We start from the raw sequence: 18,970 nt of genomic DNA on the forward strand, positions 1-18,970 counted from the left end.
AGACAAACATATTTACTGGAAAACATTATTTAATTGTGTAGGCTGAAAAACAATATAAATTAATTGTTCAGATTAATTCCAGAGAGCTAAAGTGTGACCATTTTAGTAATCATTTTCTTCACTATCACATATATGGTAGGATTTATGTCTTGAATAATAAAGATTTCTAATAAACTCTTCTTTTTGATACCAGATAAATCCTAAGATTTGTGTGCAACTAATCCCACTTACAAACATTCATAAAGATTATTATAGATGAGATGATTAGCTAGTTTGAAACATGGGAAATACCTGCTAGTTTCAAATTATTTAAAAGGAGTGAGTGCTTTTCCACAGGAAACCTAAGGAGATGATGTCTCTAAGGAGAAATAGGAAAGATGAAAAAATACTCAGAAGAGCACACAAAACACCACTTGGCCTTTGTCTTTTATCATTTAATTAAAAACGAACTTACTGCTTCAAGTATGATAACATATCACTAGAATTACCACATTGTCATATGAGATCAGGCATTCGGGGTGGTACGGCCCTGGCCAAGATTATTGCGTTAAAAAATATTCATTTTGAAAGAGTCATTTAGGGAGTTCCCATTGTGGCTCAGCGGGTTAAGAGCCCAACTAGTATCCATGAGGATGCACATTTGATCCCTGGCCTTCTTCAGTGGGCTGGGGATCTGGTGCTGCCACAGTGGTATAGATGTGGCAGATGTGGCTCAGATCTGGTGTTGCTGTGGCTGTGGCTGTGGCATAGGCTAGCAGCTGCAGCTTCCATATGCCCCAGGTGTGGCCCTAAAAAAACAGAAAGAAAGAAAAAAAAAAAGCCACCAACAAATGAGTCATTTAAACACTGCAAACTAACAGTTTATATTGGTTCATATGGAAGATGTGCTAAGACAATTTCTTTTGAGGTTTTTTCCTTTTTCAATACGTGAATTATCACTAGGAGAGGAGCATCTGGATACCTACCACAAATATTACTACTCCTATTTATTTTTTTAAAGACCTCTGTTTAATATTAAGAAAAAATTAGAACTTCTGCATAATACTATGATTTGAGCATGATATTTTGAGGATGTGCACCCATCCATGTTCAAGTTTTTTGAAGAACTACTAATTATTATAACACCCACCATTATTATCACACCCATCTTATTATGCACGATGTACCTTGCTAACTGCTGTCTTAACATTGTTTAATTGAATCTTCAATAGGCAAAGTACACAAAATTATGAACTTTTTTTTGCTTTTGAAAAAAGATTTAGGGAAATCATTTTACCTGCTCACAGTCAAAACAAAACTAAGAAATTACAGAGAGAGGATTGCAATCAGATCTTTTGATTCCAAAGTATAATTTGTTAGCCATTATGCAATACTTCTAATGAAGTAAATGGATAGTAAAATTACAAGTAGATGATAGATAGATAGATAATCCAGTGCCTCTAACCAAACCTCAAATTTGAAATGTTGAATATTTTTAATGATAAAAATAACTGAAATATTTACATTTCAATGTAAATGTACATTTCTTGTACATATCATATATGGACAAAATTTGAAAGAAATGAAATCATGAAGTTTTTTATACATATTAAAGTTTAAAGTATCATAAGAAAAAATGAAATTGAAGATAAATATAATTAAATGAAATAAATGTATTTCACATTGAATAAAAAACCAAAGGTGTGGAAAACAAAGAAACAAGCAAATAATTTAGTATGTAACTTTTTAAAATATCATGCTCTGGTAAATAAAGCCATGCACCTATGGTTGATTTATGACAAAGGAGGCAAGAATACACAATGGAGAAGATACAGTCTCTTCAGTAAGTGGTGCTGAGGAAACTGGACTGTGACATGTAAAGAATGAAACTAGAACACTAACACCATACACAAAAATAAACTCAAAATGGATTAAAGATCTAAATAAAATACTCGATGCTATAAAACCCTTAGAGGAACACATAGGCAGAACAGTTTCTGATACAAATCGCATCGATGTCTTTTCAGATCCACCCCCTGAGTAATGCAAACAAAAACAAACAGCTGTACCTAATTAAACTTAAAATCTTTTGTACAGAAAAGGAAACCATAAACAAAACAAAAAGACACCCTATAGAATGGGTGAAAATATTTGCAAACAACGCAACTGACAAGAGATTAATTTCCAAAATATACAAAAAGCTCATATAGCACATTACCAAAAAACAAACAGCCCAATTAAAAAAGGGGCAGAAGACCTAAACATTTCTTCAAGAAAGACATACAGGTGGCCTATAAGAACATGAAACAAAAAAATGCTCAACATTGCTCAGTATTGGAGGAAGGCAAATCAAAAGTACAAGGAGGTACCAGGTCACTTTAGTCAGATTTGTCATCATCAAAAGTTTATAAATAATAAATGTGGAGAAAAGGGAACCCTCCTACACTGTTGGTGGGAATGTAAATAGCCACCATGGAGAACAGTACAGAGATTCCTTTAAAACCAAAAAGCAGAGCTGCCATATGATCCAACAGTCCCACGACTGGGCCTATATCTGGAGAAAACTCTAATTTGAAAAGATACATGAACCCTGATGTTTACTGCAACACAGTTTACCATAGCCAAGACATAGGAGCAACCTGACTGTCCACTGACAGATGAAAGGATAAAGATGATATATATCTATCCATATCTATGTATCTCTCTGTATATACAATGGAATATTACTCAGCCATAGAAAAGAAAAAAATAATGTCATTTGCAACAACATGGATAGACCTAGAGATTATCATACCAAGTAAGTCAGGGAAAGACAAATATCACATGATATTGCTTACAGGAAGAATCTAAAAAATACAGTTATACAAATGAACTAATTTACAAAAACGAAAGAGACTCAGAGACATAGAAAACAAACTTAGGTTTACTAAGGGGGAAAGGGATGGCGGAGAGAGGTTGGGATAAACATATACACACTACTATGTATAAAACAGGACCTACTATGTAACACAGGGATCTACTGTATAACACCTCAATATGTTGTAAGCACATATTTTGTAATAACCTTTAAGGCAAAAGAATCATATATACATGACATATGTACATATAAAACAACAGTATTAAAAACTATACCTACATTTTAAAAACATGATACCAATCAAAAAATAAAATAAAATGGCCTGATGATTTATACTATGCGGGAGAACCTAAAGGGTAAAAGGATTACAAACACATCTTTAACTTCATATAATTTGTGTGTTATCATTGGCGGTACTGATTGGATAATTCCAATTTCATTTTTTGTGAATTTGAGCATTGGGCAAATTAGGAAATATACTGATGTTGCAAACCAGCAATGTCACCATAGGTTGGAAAAAAAGAAGTGGGAGGGAATCAAACATGAATGGGAAAATAATTCAATGGTGTTGAATTGAAATTAGAAGCGGCAGTGTAAACTAATGGTTTCTTTTCTTCTTCTCTTTTTTTTTTTTTTTTTTTTTTTTGTCCATGCTTGTGGTACATGGAAGTTCTTGGACCAGGAAATGAACCTGCGTAACAGTAGTTACCCAAGCCACAGCAGTGACAACACCTGATTCTTAACCACTAGGCCACCAGGGAACTCCCTAATGATTTTTTTTTTTTTTTTTTTTTTTTTTTTGCCTTTTCTGGGGCCACTCCCACGGCATAATGGAGGTTCCCAGGCTAGGGGTCGAATTGGAGCTGTTGCTGCCAGCCTATGCCAGAGCCACACAGCACCGCGGGAGCTGAGCCGCATCTGCAACCTACAACACAGCTCACGGCAGCGCCAGATCCTTAACCCACTGAGGAAAGCCAGGGATCGAACCCACAACCTCATGGTTCCTAGTCAGATTCGTTAACCACTGAGCCACGATGGGAACTCCCCCTAATGATTTCTTAATATACTTTTTTTTGCTTTGTCTTTTGAAAGATCCAAGCATTTTGATAGCATCACTATGCTCCACAACTGAGGTGGGATTCCAAAATGAAACACAAGCCTTCTGAAGGCAAAATTTGCAAAACGGTGAGTACTAAAAAGAAAATTACCATAAAAACAAAGGATCGTGATATTTTAAAAAAGATTTCTTAGTGACAAAAAATATAAGTACAGATACTGGTATGGATAGTGACGTGAATATGGATGTATACTGAAAAAGAGAAACAACAGAAGCATTCTAATGCCAAATTATTCATACAGAGGGAATGGAAAATTTTTGAAATCACCATTTCAAAACCTCATGACACATGAAACCCTTTCCACTTGATTTCCCCCATCCCATGCTCACCTGGGCTGTGTCCCTCCCACCTCACTGTGTGAGCTTTCTACACAGTATTTTCTGTGGAAACCTCCTTATCTGCTTGACTGGTGCATGTTGGATGCAGAGTTAACGCAAATAACATAACAAAATAATAAAATAATTGGAATAAAATAGAAGTATATGACAAGATTAGGATCAGTAAAGCTTCTCACATAATGGCAACAGATTCAGAAAGAATAAAACAAAGGTGAGTATATTTTACTACAATGTAACCAAATTTCCAATTGATCACCACCAACCATAAATTGTATTAGATGTTAAATAACAAATCATAAAATCGGATTTGCAAACTCTAAGACTTGCAAAGACTTAATATCCTGAATATGTGCAAAGATCTTGGAAAGACTAAAAAATAACTTTAATGCAAAATCAGTGAAAGGTAGTCATGTTCTTTTCATCAATAAAGCACAAATTACCAATAAATATTTGAAATTATGCTATAATATTAGCAATTACAAACTGAGTTAACATGAATAAAATATTATTTGGATCATTATTTTGGCAAAGATTTAGTAGACTGATGATGCATCCTGACCTTGTGTGTTAGGAATGCATCTTCCAGTCTGCAAGGACACAGTCCCAATTCCTAGGTGCATTAGTTAGCTTTTTGTTTTGTTTTTCCATATTATTATATTTTACATTCATTAGTGACTTTGATGCGGGTCCTCAAGGACCCTTTTTTTAACCTTAGTTGCTCTTATCTGCTCCAGGTTGATCATATAAAGAAAGCATCCTCAGCCACATCCGTGGTGAAACTTTTCAGATAATCATTTTGTGTTCGAATTGCTGGATCAGACCATCAACGTTTCGAGAATCAGAGAGAATTTCTGGTTTTCTTGTGTTTGTTTACTAGTCTTTCCTTCCATCTAGCAGTTCAGATGATGCAGAAATGTCCATTTTCAAATTTAGACTGATGCAGTCATTCATGGTAAATGTTAGACACAGGAACATAGAAATTCATATAGATTATTGATGCACTTCCACTGCTATCTTTGAGTGAAAGTTAAGAGAGAAAGAATCACTAGGCTAAATCTATGTCACCACTAATAATTCTTATTTAATTAAGAGAATCTGTTGGGAGAAAACAAAACCTGAAGCCTGAATGACAGATTAATGTGTAAGTATGTGCATATTTCTCAAATTAATTTTTTCTATTCTGTAATTTAGAAAAATAATCAAAATCACTCTCTTTCCTAAGTGTATATCTATATTAGACAAACATTCATATACAAATGTACATTATATGAAATATGTGCATGTGTATTTTTTAATTTGAAGAGTTCACAAGGATATGGGGAGTTCACTTCTTGAATGTCATTTTCAAGAATATTCATCATGGCAGCAATTAAGAAATTTCTAAGCTTGTTTTATAAATTTGCTAAGTGGGTGGCAATAATACAGTCAATATTGACGGCATATAATGTAACATCTATTGCTCCCACAGTGACACATGTGCATGTGCACAGATACACATATTCTCAAATACTTAAATATACCTCTCCAACTCAATAAAACTTGGCTTGATATTTCATCTAGAAAATCTTGTCTTTTTAAAACAGATATTTTTGACATCTAGGCATATTAAACAAAAATTGCTGATACAAATTAGTAAGATACACCTGCAATATAACTTGTCAGAAGGTTTCTGAAACATGTTTCTGAAGTATGTGACTAAAAGGACAAAAAGGTGGTTTTTCATCTTGGGTTAAGGCAGTAGAGACTTTTGCTACAGGTTACAACGGGAAATGAAGAACGGATGATCACAAGAAGGAAGGAAGGTGGGCTCTAGGGGAAAACGATCCTGTGTTTCTCAATTTGAGCTACTGTAAGTATTTCAACAGTGGATCTACAAAGCAGGAGAGGGAATAGCATTTAGACCAAATTATTCACCCATGAACCTACATCAGTGTTTGTCCTCACTGATAATGTCTAGAGAATCTGAATCTGCCTTTCATTACATAGGTTCCATCGGAGACAATTTGGTCAAAGAAGGTATTCAGGAGCCAGCTGTGGTTGAAACTAACCATCCAATAACACAACATCCAGACAAAAGGCTAATCCTAGTCTATCTAGACAACCATCTAAGTAGTTAGCCCTCTGTACTATCAGTAAAATAAAAAACAGTATCCCCCACACACAATCAAGGGACTTTCCACCAAAAAGTTCAAGTAAATACAACACAATAGAAAATTATTCTTAGCTCATATCCAGAACTTTTTAAAAGCCTCATTACCTTAGAGTTACTTGTCTATAATTCCCATTTTGTAAGTGATCTATATTAGCAAAAATTTGAATGAACAGTCATGGAGCTGTGACCAGGTGAGCTGATGAAACACCCAGCCTGAGCAACTGCATTCTACTGCTCAAAAATTGGTGCACTGAAGGGTCAGGGAGGCATGATACAAACTCCTGTGGAAGAAAGTACCTTCAACATCATCATAGTATCTTCTATGAGGATCACGGGAGTAAATAACTTCTGTCAAGTAGGACCTTGAAATATAAGTAAAGAATGTATCCTGATATTTATTTGTAAATATACGTATAGCCTTTACTCTTCCCTTTTTTATTAGGGTTATCATTTATATCTTATCTACGCAATTGGAAATTCCATCAGATAATGTTAAATATTTGCTTCCAACAACTGTATGAGAGGATTGGTAAAGTGCTGGTATTTTTCTATGTGATTTTAAATGTTTGGGAGAAATCTACAATTCAGCTACCTGAGAACACAGTTCTTCTTGTGGGATGATTTAAGTATGCGTTTATTTACTTTAATATTAGAGATAGGGCTACATTGGTTAGAGATTTCATTTTAAAGTAGCTTTAGCAGATAATATTTTTCATAGAATTAGTTCATTCACTTAAATGGCCAAATCTACTTTGCAGAACTTTTTCAAAATATTCCATTTTAATCTTTTTATTGTCTGTATTATCTGTAATGATGTCACCTCTCACATCCCTGATAAATTTCATCTTTTCTCTTTTTTCCAGATCAGTCTCCATCACAGTTTATCCATGTTAGTCATCCTCTCCAAGAATCAGCTTTGGATTCTAGTAATCATCTCTCTTGTTTTTTCTGTTTTCTATTTCACCTCTTTCTGACTCATTATTTCCTTTCTTCTGTGTAGTTTCTCTTTGACTTTTTACACACACATCGCCTAGAACACCGAAGGTAATAATGAGAAATCACACGGTCATAACAACATTCATCTTGGTGGGACTTACAGAGGACCCAGAGCTACAAGTTCTGATTTTTATCTTCTTATTTCTTACCTACGTGCTGAGCGTTACTGGGAACCTGACCATTATCATTCTTACACTCAGATTCTCATCTTAAAACGCCTATGTATTTTTTTCTTCGAAACTTCTCCTTCTTAGAAATCTCATTCACAACAGTCTGTATCCCCAGACTCCTGTACAGTATATCAAGTGGGGACAACACCATGACTTATAATGCCTGTGCCAAATATTTTTTATTGGACTCTTTGGAGCCACCGAGTTTTTTCTCCTGGCTGCCATGTCCTATGACCCCTATGTGGCCATCTGCAAACCCCTGCATTACATGAGCATCATGAACGGCAGAGTCTGCACCATCCTTATCCTCTGCTGCTGGACCTCTGGGTTGATGATCATCATCACACCACTCAGTGTGGGCCTCCAGCTGGAATTCTGTGACTCCAACGCCATTGATCATTTTGGCTGTGATGCATCTCCTCTCTTTAAGATCTCATGTTCAGATACATGGCTCATAGAACAGATGGTTATAATCTGTGCAGTCGTGACATTCATCATTACACTGATAGGTGTTGTTCGTTCATACAGATGTATCATCAGGACAATTCTCAGATTTCCTTCTGCTTCACAAAGACAGAAGGCTTTCTCCACGTGTTCTTCTCACATGATTGTTGTTTCCATTACCTACGGCAGCTGTATTTTTATCTATATCAAGCCTTCAGCCAAAGAAGAGGTGGACATTAACAAAGGAGCATCTGTGCTCACTACATCTATTGCTCCATTGTTGAATCCCTTTATTTATACTTTGAGGAACAAGCAAGTGAAACAAGCTTTCAATGACACAATCAAAAAAATTGCATCTATCCTACACAAGTAAGAGCAAGCTAAATTTAAATAATCAAATGAAAATGACGGATTTATTACTCAACATTTTTTTTCTGAAAATCCTAACTAGTTCAGTAAGATTAACCTTCTTATGAATCCTTCAAATCTTGATTTGTGAAACTACATGGAACAAATTCTCTCCCTCTCAACCACAATTATAAATATAAAGAGACACTGTCAACATCTCTTCCACCACAGGCCCCCTGCTGAACACTTGGGAAAACGACTTAGAAGTAACTTAGCAGTTAGGACCACATTGTACATCAAGAGTCAGAAAATTAAGGCCTGAGGGTAAGATCTATCCACCACCGATCCTAACATTTGATTGACTTATACTTGATATACAATGTTGTGATATTTCCTGCTATATAACAAAGTGATTCAGTTATATATACACACATCAGTGGTTCTTATGAAGTTTTATTGGAACACGTCCACTCCCACGCATTTGTATAATATCTCTGGCTTTTTTTTTTTTTTTTCTGTCTTTTTGCCATTTCTTGGGCCACTCCCGTGGCACATGGAGGTTCCCAGACTAGGGGTCTAATCAGAGCTGTAGCCGCCAGCCTAGGCCAGAGCCACAGCAACGCGGGATCCGAGCTGTCTGCAACCTACGAAACAGCTCATGGCAACACCGGATCATCAACCCACTGAGCAAGGCCAGGGATCGAACCTGCAACCTCATGGTTCCTAGTTGGATTCGGTAACCACTGAGCCGTGACGGGAACTCCTCTGGCTGCTTTTAATGGAGGAGTGAAGTAGTCTAATAGAGACCTCATGGTCCCCAAAGCCTTAAATGTTTACTACCTGGCCTTTGACTGAAAAAGTTTGCCCACCCCTGGTGTAGAATTTACTTGTACATTTTTACAATTTTGTATCATTTGGGAAAAAATAATGAGGGGTAGGTTGCTAAGCAACTAACAATCTCTTCATCTCCCCAGCTGTTTCCAGGCATAACTCTTACACTTGGCCTGGTGAAAGAATGCAATTTGTCCATCCTACTGCAATCTTCCCCTTCGTCCCTGAATGTACTTCAAAACAGAATTTCAAAGGATGAGATCCTGGAAAACTCTGCCTGTTCTATCCACCTAGAGCTCATACTAACAACTAAAGTTAGAACCATAACACTGTTTTATAGCAAATGGAGAATTCGATTGCCTGGCCACTTCACAGGAAATTTTATTCAGCTTACCAATTTCTATAAATCCAGAATCTCGCCTCCACCTTCCCTGAAAAAAACAGACTTACTTACAACTCCCAAAGTTGTATATGTACAATTTAAAATCAAGCAATATATTTGTATTGGCAACTGAATTCTAGGTAAGGCCATCTGCTTGGCCTGCCCATCAATGTGCTAAACTATTTTTTGTGCCATAAATGTACAATATTGTCTAGTTTGCATAATGTCTCATAAGTGCCTCTGGCTGCATCATCACAAGAGCAGCCTGCCCTCCATTTGCATACAAGCAGCCTTTCATTTTTGGGCAAAGCCACCTTAACAGGAAGAGACCATCCAAGATAAAAATTATTGAATACTTCTTACTAAATCCTGCTGGAAATTTTAACTATTTTTTTAAAAAGTATATTTATTAATTCTTATATTTTGTCTAATGTAAAAAAAAAAACTTTTATGTCCTAGGTATTTAAAGTAGATACTGGCAATTTCCATTTCAAAATTAAAATAAGGGAGTTCCCATTGTGGCACAGTGGGTTAAGAATCTGATTGCAGTGGCTAGGGTTGCTGAGGAGGCATGGATTCAATACCCAGCCCAGTACAGTGGGTTAAGGGATCCGATGTTGCAGTAGCTGTGGTGTAGTTTGCAGCCTCAGCTCAGATTTAATCCCTGGTCTGAGAATTTCCATACGCTACAGGGGCAGCCATTAAAAAAAAAAAAAAGTTAAAATTAAATTGAACATTATTTACTCAATTTCAGGTAATTAATTAAAATGATGGTTTAAAGTTGACATATATAACATATAGTTTATATCATATTCAATCGTGAATTAATGAACTCTTACCTTCTAAGATCAGTACCAAGATATGAAGGTCTAATTTCACCACTTCTACTCATTATTGTACTAGAGTTTCTAGCCAAAATAATAAGGCAAGAAAAAAGGTCTAGATTGGAAAGAAAGACACAAACTGTCTTAATATTTCACTGCATTTCTATTTACATAGAAAATTTTTAAGAATATGTTCAAAAATCTCCTGTAACTATTTTAATAAGTTTAAGAGATACAAGGTCAATAAAATGCAGTAATCAGAAATTTAATTAAAACATAGCATCAGGCGTTCCCGTCGTGGCTCAGTGGTTAATGAGTACGACTAGGAATCATGAGGTTGTGGGTATGATCCCTGGCCTCCTCGCTCAGCAGGTTAAGGATCCGGCATTGCCGTGAGCTATACTGTAGGTTGCAAATGTGGCTTGGATCCCGCAATGCTGTGGCTCCTAGCCTGGAAACCTCCATATGCCACAGGTGTGGCCCTAGAAAAGACAAAAAAAAAAAAAAAAAAAAAAAAAAAAAAAAGCATCAAATAATAATAAATATGTAAGGGAAAAAAAGCCCAACAAAAGGTATCCAAGACCTCTCTAATGCAACGCACTGACCACTGGTGAAAAAATATTTTAGCAGTCTAAATGAATGGATAGATAGATATACCATGATTATAGGACAAAGATTCAGGCCCTCAAGTATAATGAAATAAATTCTCAAAACAACCCATGAACTTGGAAGCAAATCTCTTCTCAGTTAAGCCTCCATATGAGTACACAACACAGTTCACCCCTTGATTAAAGATCCTAAGCAGAAGACCCAGCAAAGCTGTGCCTGGAATCCTGATGCACAGAAACTATGAGATATTAAGCATGCAGTTTTAAACCACTAAGTTGGTGGTCCTAAGTTATACAGCAATAAAAAACTAACAAAAGGCTTTAGGAAATGTTTACTGCTTTCTTTAAAAGACAATTGTTTGGATTATGTTATATTCTTATTTTTCTGCCTTATTTCTCAGCATATAAAAAATGGCTTCAACTGAATTTACTAGATGACACTAATATTGAAATCTTTCTTTGTATACATGTCTTCATTGTTTGAAAGTTGATAAACATTTAAGCTCAATTTCTTCAGTCAGAGAATATACAATAATGGGTGCAAAACAGGAGAAAACAATCCTTAAGATTAAAATTGTCCTAATGGTGTACAGATAGGATAGATATACATATATAAAGTAATAATGAGTATTACAACAGCAACCTCTGCAACTACATGCTTTATGAACCAGGATTCTGATCATGGGATTTTTGAGCATAGACTATACATTAGAGAACAAAAGTGATTAAAGAAAACATTCACAGACATCCAAGGAGAAATCTGAAGTAACTGAAATGAGGATGATGCTCTCTGCTGCCAGAAAACAGCAGGTGAAGGCGTCTCCAGACACTGTCATGTAATCCATGCATTTTCAGATGGCCACAAAAAAAGCACAGGGAAGTTCTTTTTTTTACCCAGATAATCACTGGGACATATTCACTTGCTTAGTGTTTCTGGGAGTGAAAAATTAACATTAGGAGCTCCTGCTGTAGTGCACTTTTCTAGCTTTTTTGTTAAGGTCTCACTCAGCCTCTCAAGAGTTTACTGAAGTAGTGAAGGTGGTTTTTTAATTCATTATTCTCCGACATCTCTGATCCTTACTGGAGAAGCCTCTAGTGATGTCCCTTTATACTACGGAAGACAAGATTATATATTGAATGGCCTACTGATCTCTATATTTGTGGAGTTGCAGACACCTCTCTAGTACAAAGATGCTCAGTCTTTTTCTAAGACAATATATTAAGATTATCCACCCAGGAGTTCCCGTCATGACACAGCAGAAACGAATCCAACTAGGAACCATGACGTTGCCAGTTCAATCCCTGGCCTTGCTCAATGGGTTAAGGATCTGGCATTGCCATGAGCTATGGTGTAGGTCATAGATGCTGCTCGAATCTGGCATGGCTATGACTGTGGTGTAGGCTGGCAGCAAAAGCTCCGATTAGACCCCTATCCTGGGAACCTCCATATGCTGGGGGTGCGGCCCTAAATGGACAAAAGACAAAAAAAAAAAAAAAGTTTATCCACCCAATCACATTCATACTTATGATTTTTATTTCTGGACTGGGACTACATATACTTTTAATACATCTGATGGGAAATCTATATCAAAAGCCATAAAAATATAAAAACTTGTCTACCTACAACTAAGAATTTCTCGTAGAGGAATTATCTGGAGTATAAGCAGTCATGTGTGCAAAGATATTTACATAAAAACTTTACAGTAGTATTTTTTTATTACAAAAAATGTGAACATAAGTTTCCAAACTGGTGGTAATTATTATAAAAGAGAGATTAACTTATATAAATTCAGTCATTAAAAATTGCTATAAATCTCCATGTGTTAATAATTAAGGACGACCATAACAGGTTGGATGAAATGTTAGATTACCTCAGTTTTTGTAGGTTTACTTATGCACTTAAGTCTGAGTGAGAAAATCTCGGACACTACTTTTATAAAATAACTTACAATGGTAATCTCCATGTCATTTTTTCTTTTTACCTTTACATTTTTTCATAATATCCATGAACTACATAAGGGAAGCAGAGAAGATTTTATCTGCCAGTTTCACTGCCTTAGACTATATAGGAAAAAAATTAAACATTTCCTTGTTTGACTTATATTAGCCAGCACCATCATGGTGTATCTAATATTATTCTTTCATTTTCTTGTCCTTAAGGGCACTGTCCCCACTGCCATAAGGTTAACGACCAAAATTTTATATTAATATTCCTTGGTGACTTTCAAACCTGGGTCTCCATGGACTCTTTTGTTTTTTGACTTTAATGATTCTTGTTATAGGTGGAATACATAAATTAACAAGCCACACTATTTGGTGCCAAATATGTTCTCCTAACCAATGAGTTTAAAAGATTGACTAACCCTGATCACTCTATAGCCTATGATATACCCAGCCCTTTAGAACAGCCATTACTTTATTTTAGCTAGCAAGAGGAGTATATATTCCTGGTGTTAAATGGCACAGTTTTCTCATAGAAGTTCTATGGAATAGGAAGTACATGGTGTGATATATGATATAGGAGGGCTCTGGGTATTTCCAGGGAATTTCTAGCCAAGTGTGGTTTCCTCAGAAAACTTGGGTGTTCAGGTCTCCACTAGCATATTCCTGTTCAGTCTGTGTCTCATTACGAGAATGTTCAAATAAACTGTCAAGAGATGCCATGAAGTAACCTACTGCTTAAAGGGTGAGTATGAAAATGTTTCTGCCTCAGTTATTTTCACAGCATGTATGCATGAATTCTGGCAGAAGGTGGGAGGTGGATGGGAAATGTCATGACAGTTTTCTCTCTTTAAGCAAAAGGTTAGACTTCAATAACCAATATGGTTAGCATTTGAAGGGACTATACTTCAGTCATTTATGAGATACAGTTTTTGTTCTAGAATGAAAGCCCCAGAAATCATTAGCAGGCCTGGTTGAGAAATATTCAGAAATAAAATATCCCACAAACACACATGGACACACAAAAAATAAAATCCAAGTGTACATACACACACACCAACTGCAGACTGCAGAAAATTTTATTCATTTTTTTCATCATTTGCACAAATAAAACACTCTGTTAAATACTTAAAGCAGGAATTCATCAATTTGAATAGGTTGGCATTGTTAAATATTTAATATTTACGTAAGACTGGATTAAGATAAAAGCAAAATATTGATTATTAAAAATGAAATAGTTTCAAGGCCCAAACAAAACTGAGTCAAATACCAAGAGAACTACTGGGAGGTGAAGTGATTTCATGAAAAAGAAAAAAAAACAGAACAGAGTTTCTCAATGTCAGCTATGGTCACCATCAGATGATAATGCACTGTTGAAGAGGGTATTAGCTTTCCATTAAACTTTATCTATCCTGAGCCTCAATTAATATCCCTCCCTGTGATGGCATCTGGCTAGAATGGGGACTTCGTCCTGTATACTGAGCCTATAGTAGAGTAGGTAGGGTTTACTTGCTCAGATCAAAGAAAGACATTGTTCAAAACTCTGTGAAATAAACAGAGAAAGACAAACACTGTATGATCTCACTTATATGTGGACTCTATAAAGCAAAAATAAACAAACAAACCAGACTCACAGATTCAGAGAACAGACTGGTGGTTTCAGAGGTGAGGAGTGTGGAGTAGGAGGAGAAATGGTAGAAGGGGCTCAAAGGATAGAAACTTCAGCTAAAAAGTAAGTCAGTCATGGGGATGGAATTTACAGCATGGTGACTACAGTTACTAATAATGTATTGCATATTTGAAAGTAAGAAAGTAGATCTTAAAAGTCCTCATCACAAGGAAAAAAATGTTTGGTAACTATATAAAGTGATGGATGTTAACGATAGTTAATGTGATGATATTTCACAAAGTGTACAAACATTGAATTATTACGTTGCTTACCTGAAAGTAATATAATGTTAAAATGTAGCTATACCTTAATTAAAAAAAAATTCCTTGGTCATATGTGGACAATGCTAAAGGAACAATGAATTATTTTAAAAATTAGTAAATAAAGGGAAATTTTCTTTAAAAAAAGAAAAAGCTCTGATAGTACATGTATGAGTACTTTCTGAGAAAAATATTCTAAAAACACAAGAAAATGGCTTATTCCTAGGAGATCCATTTTGTATTCAGTAAACGCAAAAGACTGGAGTCCTGAGGACATTACTTACAGGTTAGAAAACTATGATAATCTATCAGTATAATTGAGGATATGTGAGAAATGATTCTCACCGACCTTGATCTTATTAAGCCAGAATAATATAGTCCCTACTCTTCAGCCTTAATATTTCACTGAAAGGAATATTGAACCATAATGGAAGAATCAATATACAAACAGGAATGAAAAACAAAATAGAAAATTAGCTAGCTGCACTTTGGTGATGTGCAGCCCCATCAGCCACATGAATTGACTGACTGAACACATTTAGTTTTTTCCCTCAAGTGCACAATCACATCCGATGCATAAATATATGTTACTCCTTCTCCTCTTGGCATCTCAAGTATCTTGGTTTTGACCATGAATTATATAGTAATAGTACCTTTGTTTAAATTACCAATACAAATAATGTTGTCATGAAACCAAGATATTCAGGTAAATGTGCATCAATAACCAGAGTGCAGTGATTCAGGCCAGGACTCTGGAGCCCTTCTGGGTGACTACTATTCATCTAGGAAACAGTGGACATAGACTTTAGCTCTCTGTGCCCCATTTTTCCCATTTTTAAAATGGAGAACATATAAATCCCTACCTCACAGGATATCATAACGCTTGTATGGATGACATCTGTAATATACTTAGACCAGTGCCTGGACCATAGCAAGAGATGTGTGAGTATGTTATTATTATGATTGTATGGTAATACATTTATATTATATTTATATTGAATCAATTCATAGGAAAATACATAATGGAGTGCTTTATCAAAACTGTGAGGTTGAAAGCCAGAGAGTAAGCCACTGAGAAATAAATGCAAAATGTAAAAATAGAGGCAAAAATGTGGACTTGAAAGAAATGAAACAGGAGGAAAGAGAGGTTCATGGGGAGGATATTCAGCAACTTTTGTCTTGACTTCTCCTCCAAAATATGGTGTGTAAATATGTTTCAATCAAATATGCTTCAATATGTTTCAAAATATATTTCAAGTGATTAAATGAAGCATCAACATACAGCTTTTATATCCTGCAGAAGTTGATACATTATACTCTGCATTACCTCACAAGATGATGAAAGTGTAACAAAGTAACCAGGTTGTACTGCACAATGTAATCCAGGAAGTAACATAAGATATAGGAACTGAAGCTTTGACTAGAACCACAAAACTACAAATGTGGATGTTTTAGAGTCAAAACGAGTTTTGCCCTGAAAATGAATGATCACTCATTAGAAAGCAAATATAAAAAATTAAAATATAAAAAATTCTTAAGAAAGGATTGAAATGTCCTGTTTGGATTCTAGTATAAAATTTTATTTTAGGATTTAAATAATTCCCAAACTTTAAAGCAAAGGAATGAACTGAAGTTAATTTATGTTTTTAAAACTTTGCTTAAGAACTGAAGGAAAACATTTGGCAGAATTATAAACTACCTATAAAATATAAAATGAAAAATAAATTTAATATAGTAAAAAAAGCACAACCCACGGTAGGAGCTAAAAATACTTAATTCATTATAAGTGAATTTTAAGAGGTTCTAAAGAAAAAGTCAGTCTGTAATTCAAAAACTAAAGTTTATAATTAATTTCACTTGTCATTATGTATAAATAGACTGGGGAGCTCAGCTCACTGTAAAATAGGAAATGCAGTCCTCACATCAACAAGTAAAACTCATGGGTGCTAGATGAGTCAAATATACAAGAGAGTGCTCATCACTAGGATGATGGTGTCATTGAATTCTGCACTTCAAATCTCTCTGATATTTACATGTAGGGCTGGCAAAATCCAGGAGTCACTGATGGGAAACCACACTGCAATAACAACATTCATCCTTCTGGGACTGACAGAAGATCCTCAGCTGCAGCTCTTGCTTTTCCTTTTTCTATTTCTCACCTACATATTGTGTGTAACCGGAAATCTGACCATCATCACCCTCACCCTGCTGGATCCCCACCTTAAAACCCCCATGTATTTTTTCCTCCAAAATTTCTCTTTCCTAGAAATCTCATTTACAACTGCCTGTATTCCAAGATTCCTATACAATATATCAACTGGGGACAGAACAATTACCTATAATGCATGTTTCATTCAATTGTTTTTTACAGATCTCTTTGGGGTAACTGAATTCTTTCTCTTGGCAACCATGGCATGTGATCGCTATGTGGCCATCTGCAAACCCCTGCATTATATGACAATCATGAGCACCACACTCTGCAAAACAATGGCTGTCTGCTGTTGGGGGGCAGCACTTATGATTATCCTCCCTCCACTCAGCTTAGGTTTTCATCTGGAATTCTGTGATTCTAATCTCATTGATCATTTTGCCTGTGATGCATCTCCTCTCCTGAAGATCTCATGCTCAGACACCCAGTTAATTGAACAGATGGTTATAGCCTCTGCTGTGCTGACCTTCATCATCACTCTTGTATGTGTAGTTCTCTCCTACATAAATATCATCAGGACGATTCTAAAATTCCCTTCTGCCCAACAAAGAAAAAAAGCTTTTTCCACCTGTTCTTCCCACATGATTGTCGTTTCCATCACCTATGGCAGCTGCATCTTCATCTACATCAAACCATCTGCCAAAGAAGAGGTAAATCTCAATAAAGGAGTGGCATTGCTTATTTCTTCCATTTCACCAATGCTGAATCCTTTTATATATACTCTGAGGAATAAGCAAGTTAAACAAGCCTTTCATGACTCACTCAAAAAAAACTGTATTTCTTTTAAGAAAGTAAAATGTATCTCTTGATATACCTACCCAAAAATGCACATCTACCTTATTTTTTTTCATAAAGCTAACAACCAATACTATATTTTCTTAGCTTATAGACCAATCAGGATGACCTCACTGGCATTTAATCATTCATTTTCACTTCAGTTCAAAAACTAAAGTACTAATTATTAATCATTGCTTTGTGAGGAACAAAATACATCATTTTTAATCCTGTACACAGAACCTATCATAACTAAGTCATTGATTTTTCTTCTTTTAGATGTTTTTCCCAGGGTTTTTAATAATATCAGTGTATAGATAACATTATTTAATAATGAATTATAATTGACATAAAATATTATATTACTTTCAAGTGTACAGCATAATGACTATTTTTATACATGATGAAATGATCACCACAGTAAGTCTAGTTATCATCCATCTGTTGAGATGTCAACATAGTAATTAGGGAAAATTTTGAGCATTGGGACACCAATATAGTTGACATCTTAGATGAAATGGGAAATATCTTTGAAAGATACAAATTACAAACTTCACACAAAAAGAAACAGAACATTTGCATACATCTCTATTTTACAAACTGAATTAATACCTAAAAATCTTTTCACAAAGAAAACTCCAAAATTATGTTGCCTCATTGGTGCATCAAAGGGATAAATAATCCAATCTATGAAAATTCTTTCAAAACACATGAGGAAAGAATACTTTCTCATTTTAAGAAATCTACATAAATCAGATACTAATACTAGACAAAGAAATCACCATGAAAGTGTAGACCAATACCCCTCATGCTCATAGATGCAAGTATCTTTAACAATACTATCAAAACTCAATAATAAAAACCAAATAAATATGGTCAAGAATATTCAGTAGACACTTCATAAAGGAAGTTACAAGAATAGTTAATAGGCACAGGAAACGAGCTCAATAAAACCAATAATCAGAAAAATTCAAATTATAACTAAAATGACTCACACCCTCATTAGAACAGCTACAGTTAGACTCCAGGCTGACAACATAAGTCAAACAAGGACAGAGAGCAGCTGGAAC

The 18,970-nt window shown here is 35.3% G+C and overlaps 2 protein-coding genes across 2 annotated transcripts; both read left to right on the forward strand.

Moving 5' to 3' along the window:
• On the forward strand, positions 7,619–8,620 carry LOC100627963 (olfactory receptor 6C2-like; the record flags this gene model as incomplete). Its single annotated transcript, XM_021091222.1, is given in 2 exon segments — positions 7,619–7,775; positions 7,778–8,620. Coding segments are annotated over 2 exon segments (807 nt in total), but the record flags the coding sequence as incomplete, so codon positions are not given.
• On the forward strand, positions 16,685–18,058 carry LOC102166430 (olfactory receptor 6C68-like). Its single transcript, XM_021091757.1, has one exon. It carries the CDS (start codon positions 16,868–16,870, stop codon positions 17,933–17,935), a length of 1,068 nt encoding a protein of 355 aa, XP_020947416.1. The 5' UTR covers positions 16,685–16,867; the 3' UTR covers positions 17,936–18,058.

Source organism: Sus scrofa, chromosome 5 (assembly GCF_000003025.6).
Source record: "Sus scrofa isolate TJ Tabasco breed Duroc chromosome 5, Sscrofa11.1, whole genome shotgun sequence".
Taxonomy (NCBI): domain Eukaryota; kingdom Metazoa; phylum Chordata; class Mammalia; order Artiodactyla; family Suidae; genus Sus; species Sus scrofa.

What these genes read in the sequence shown, in the direction of transcription:
- LOC102166430 (XM_021091757.1), top strand. Translation starts at nt 16,868, where the DNA reads ATGAGTCAAATATACAAGAGAGTGCTCATCACTAGGATGATGGTGTCA.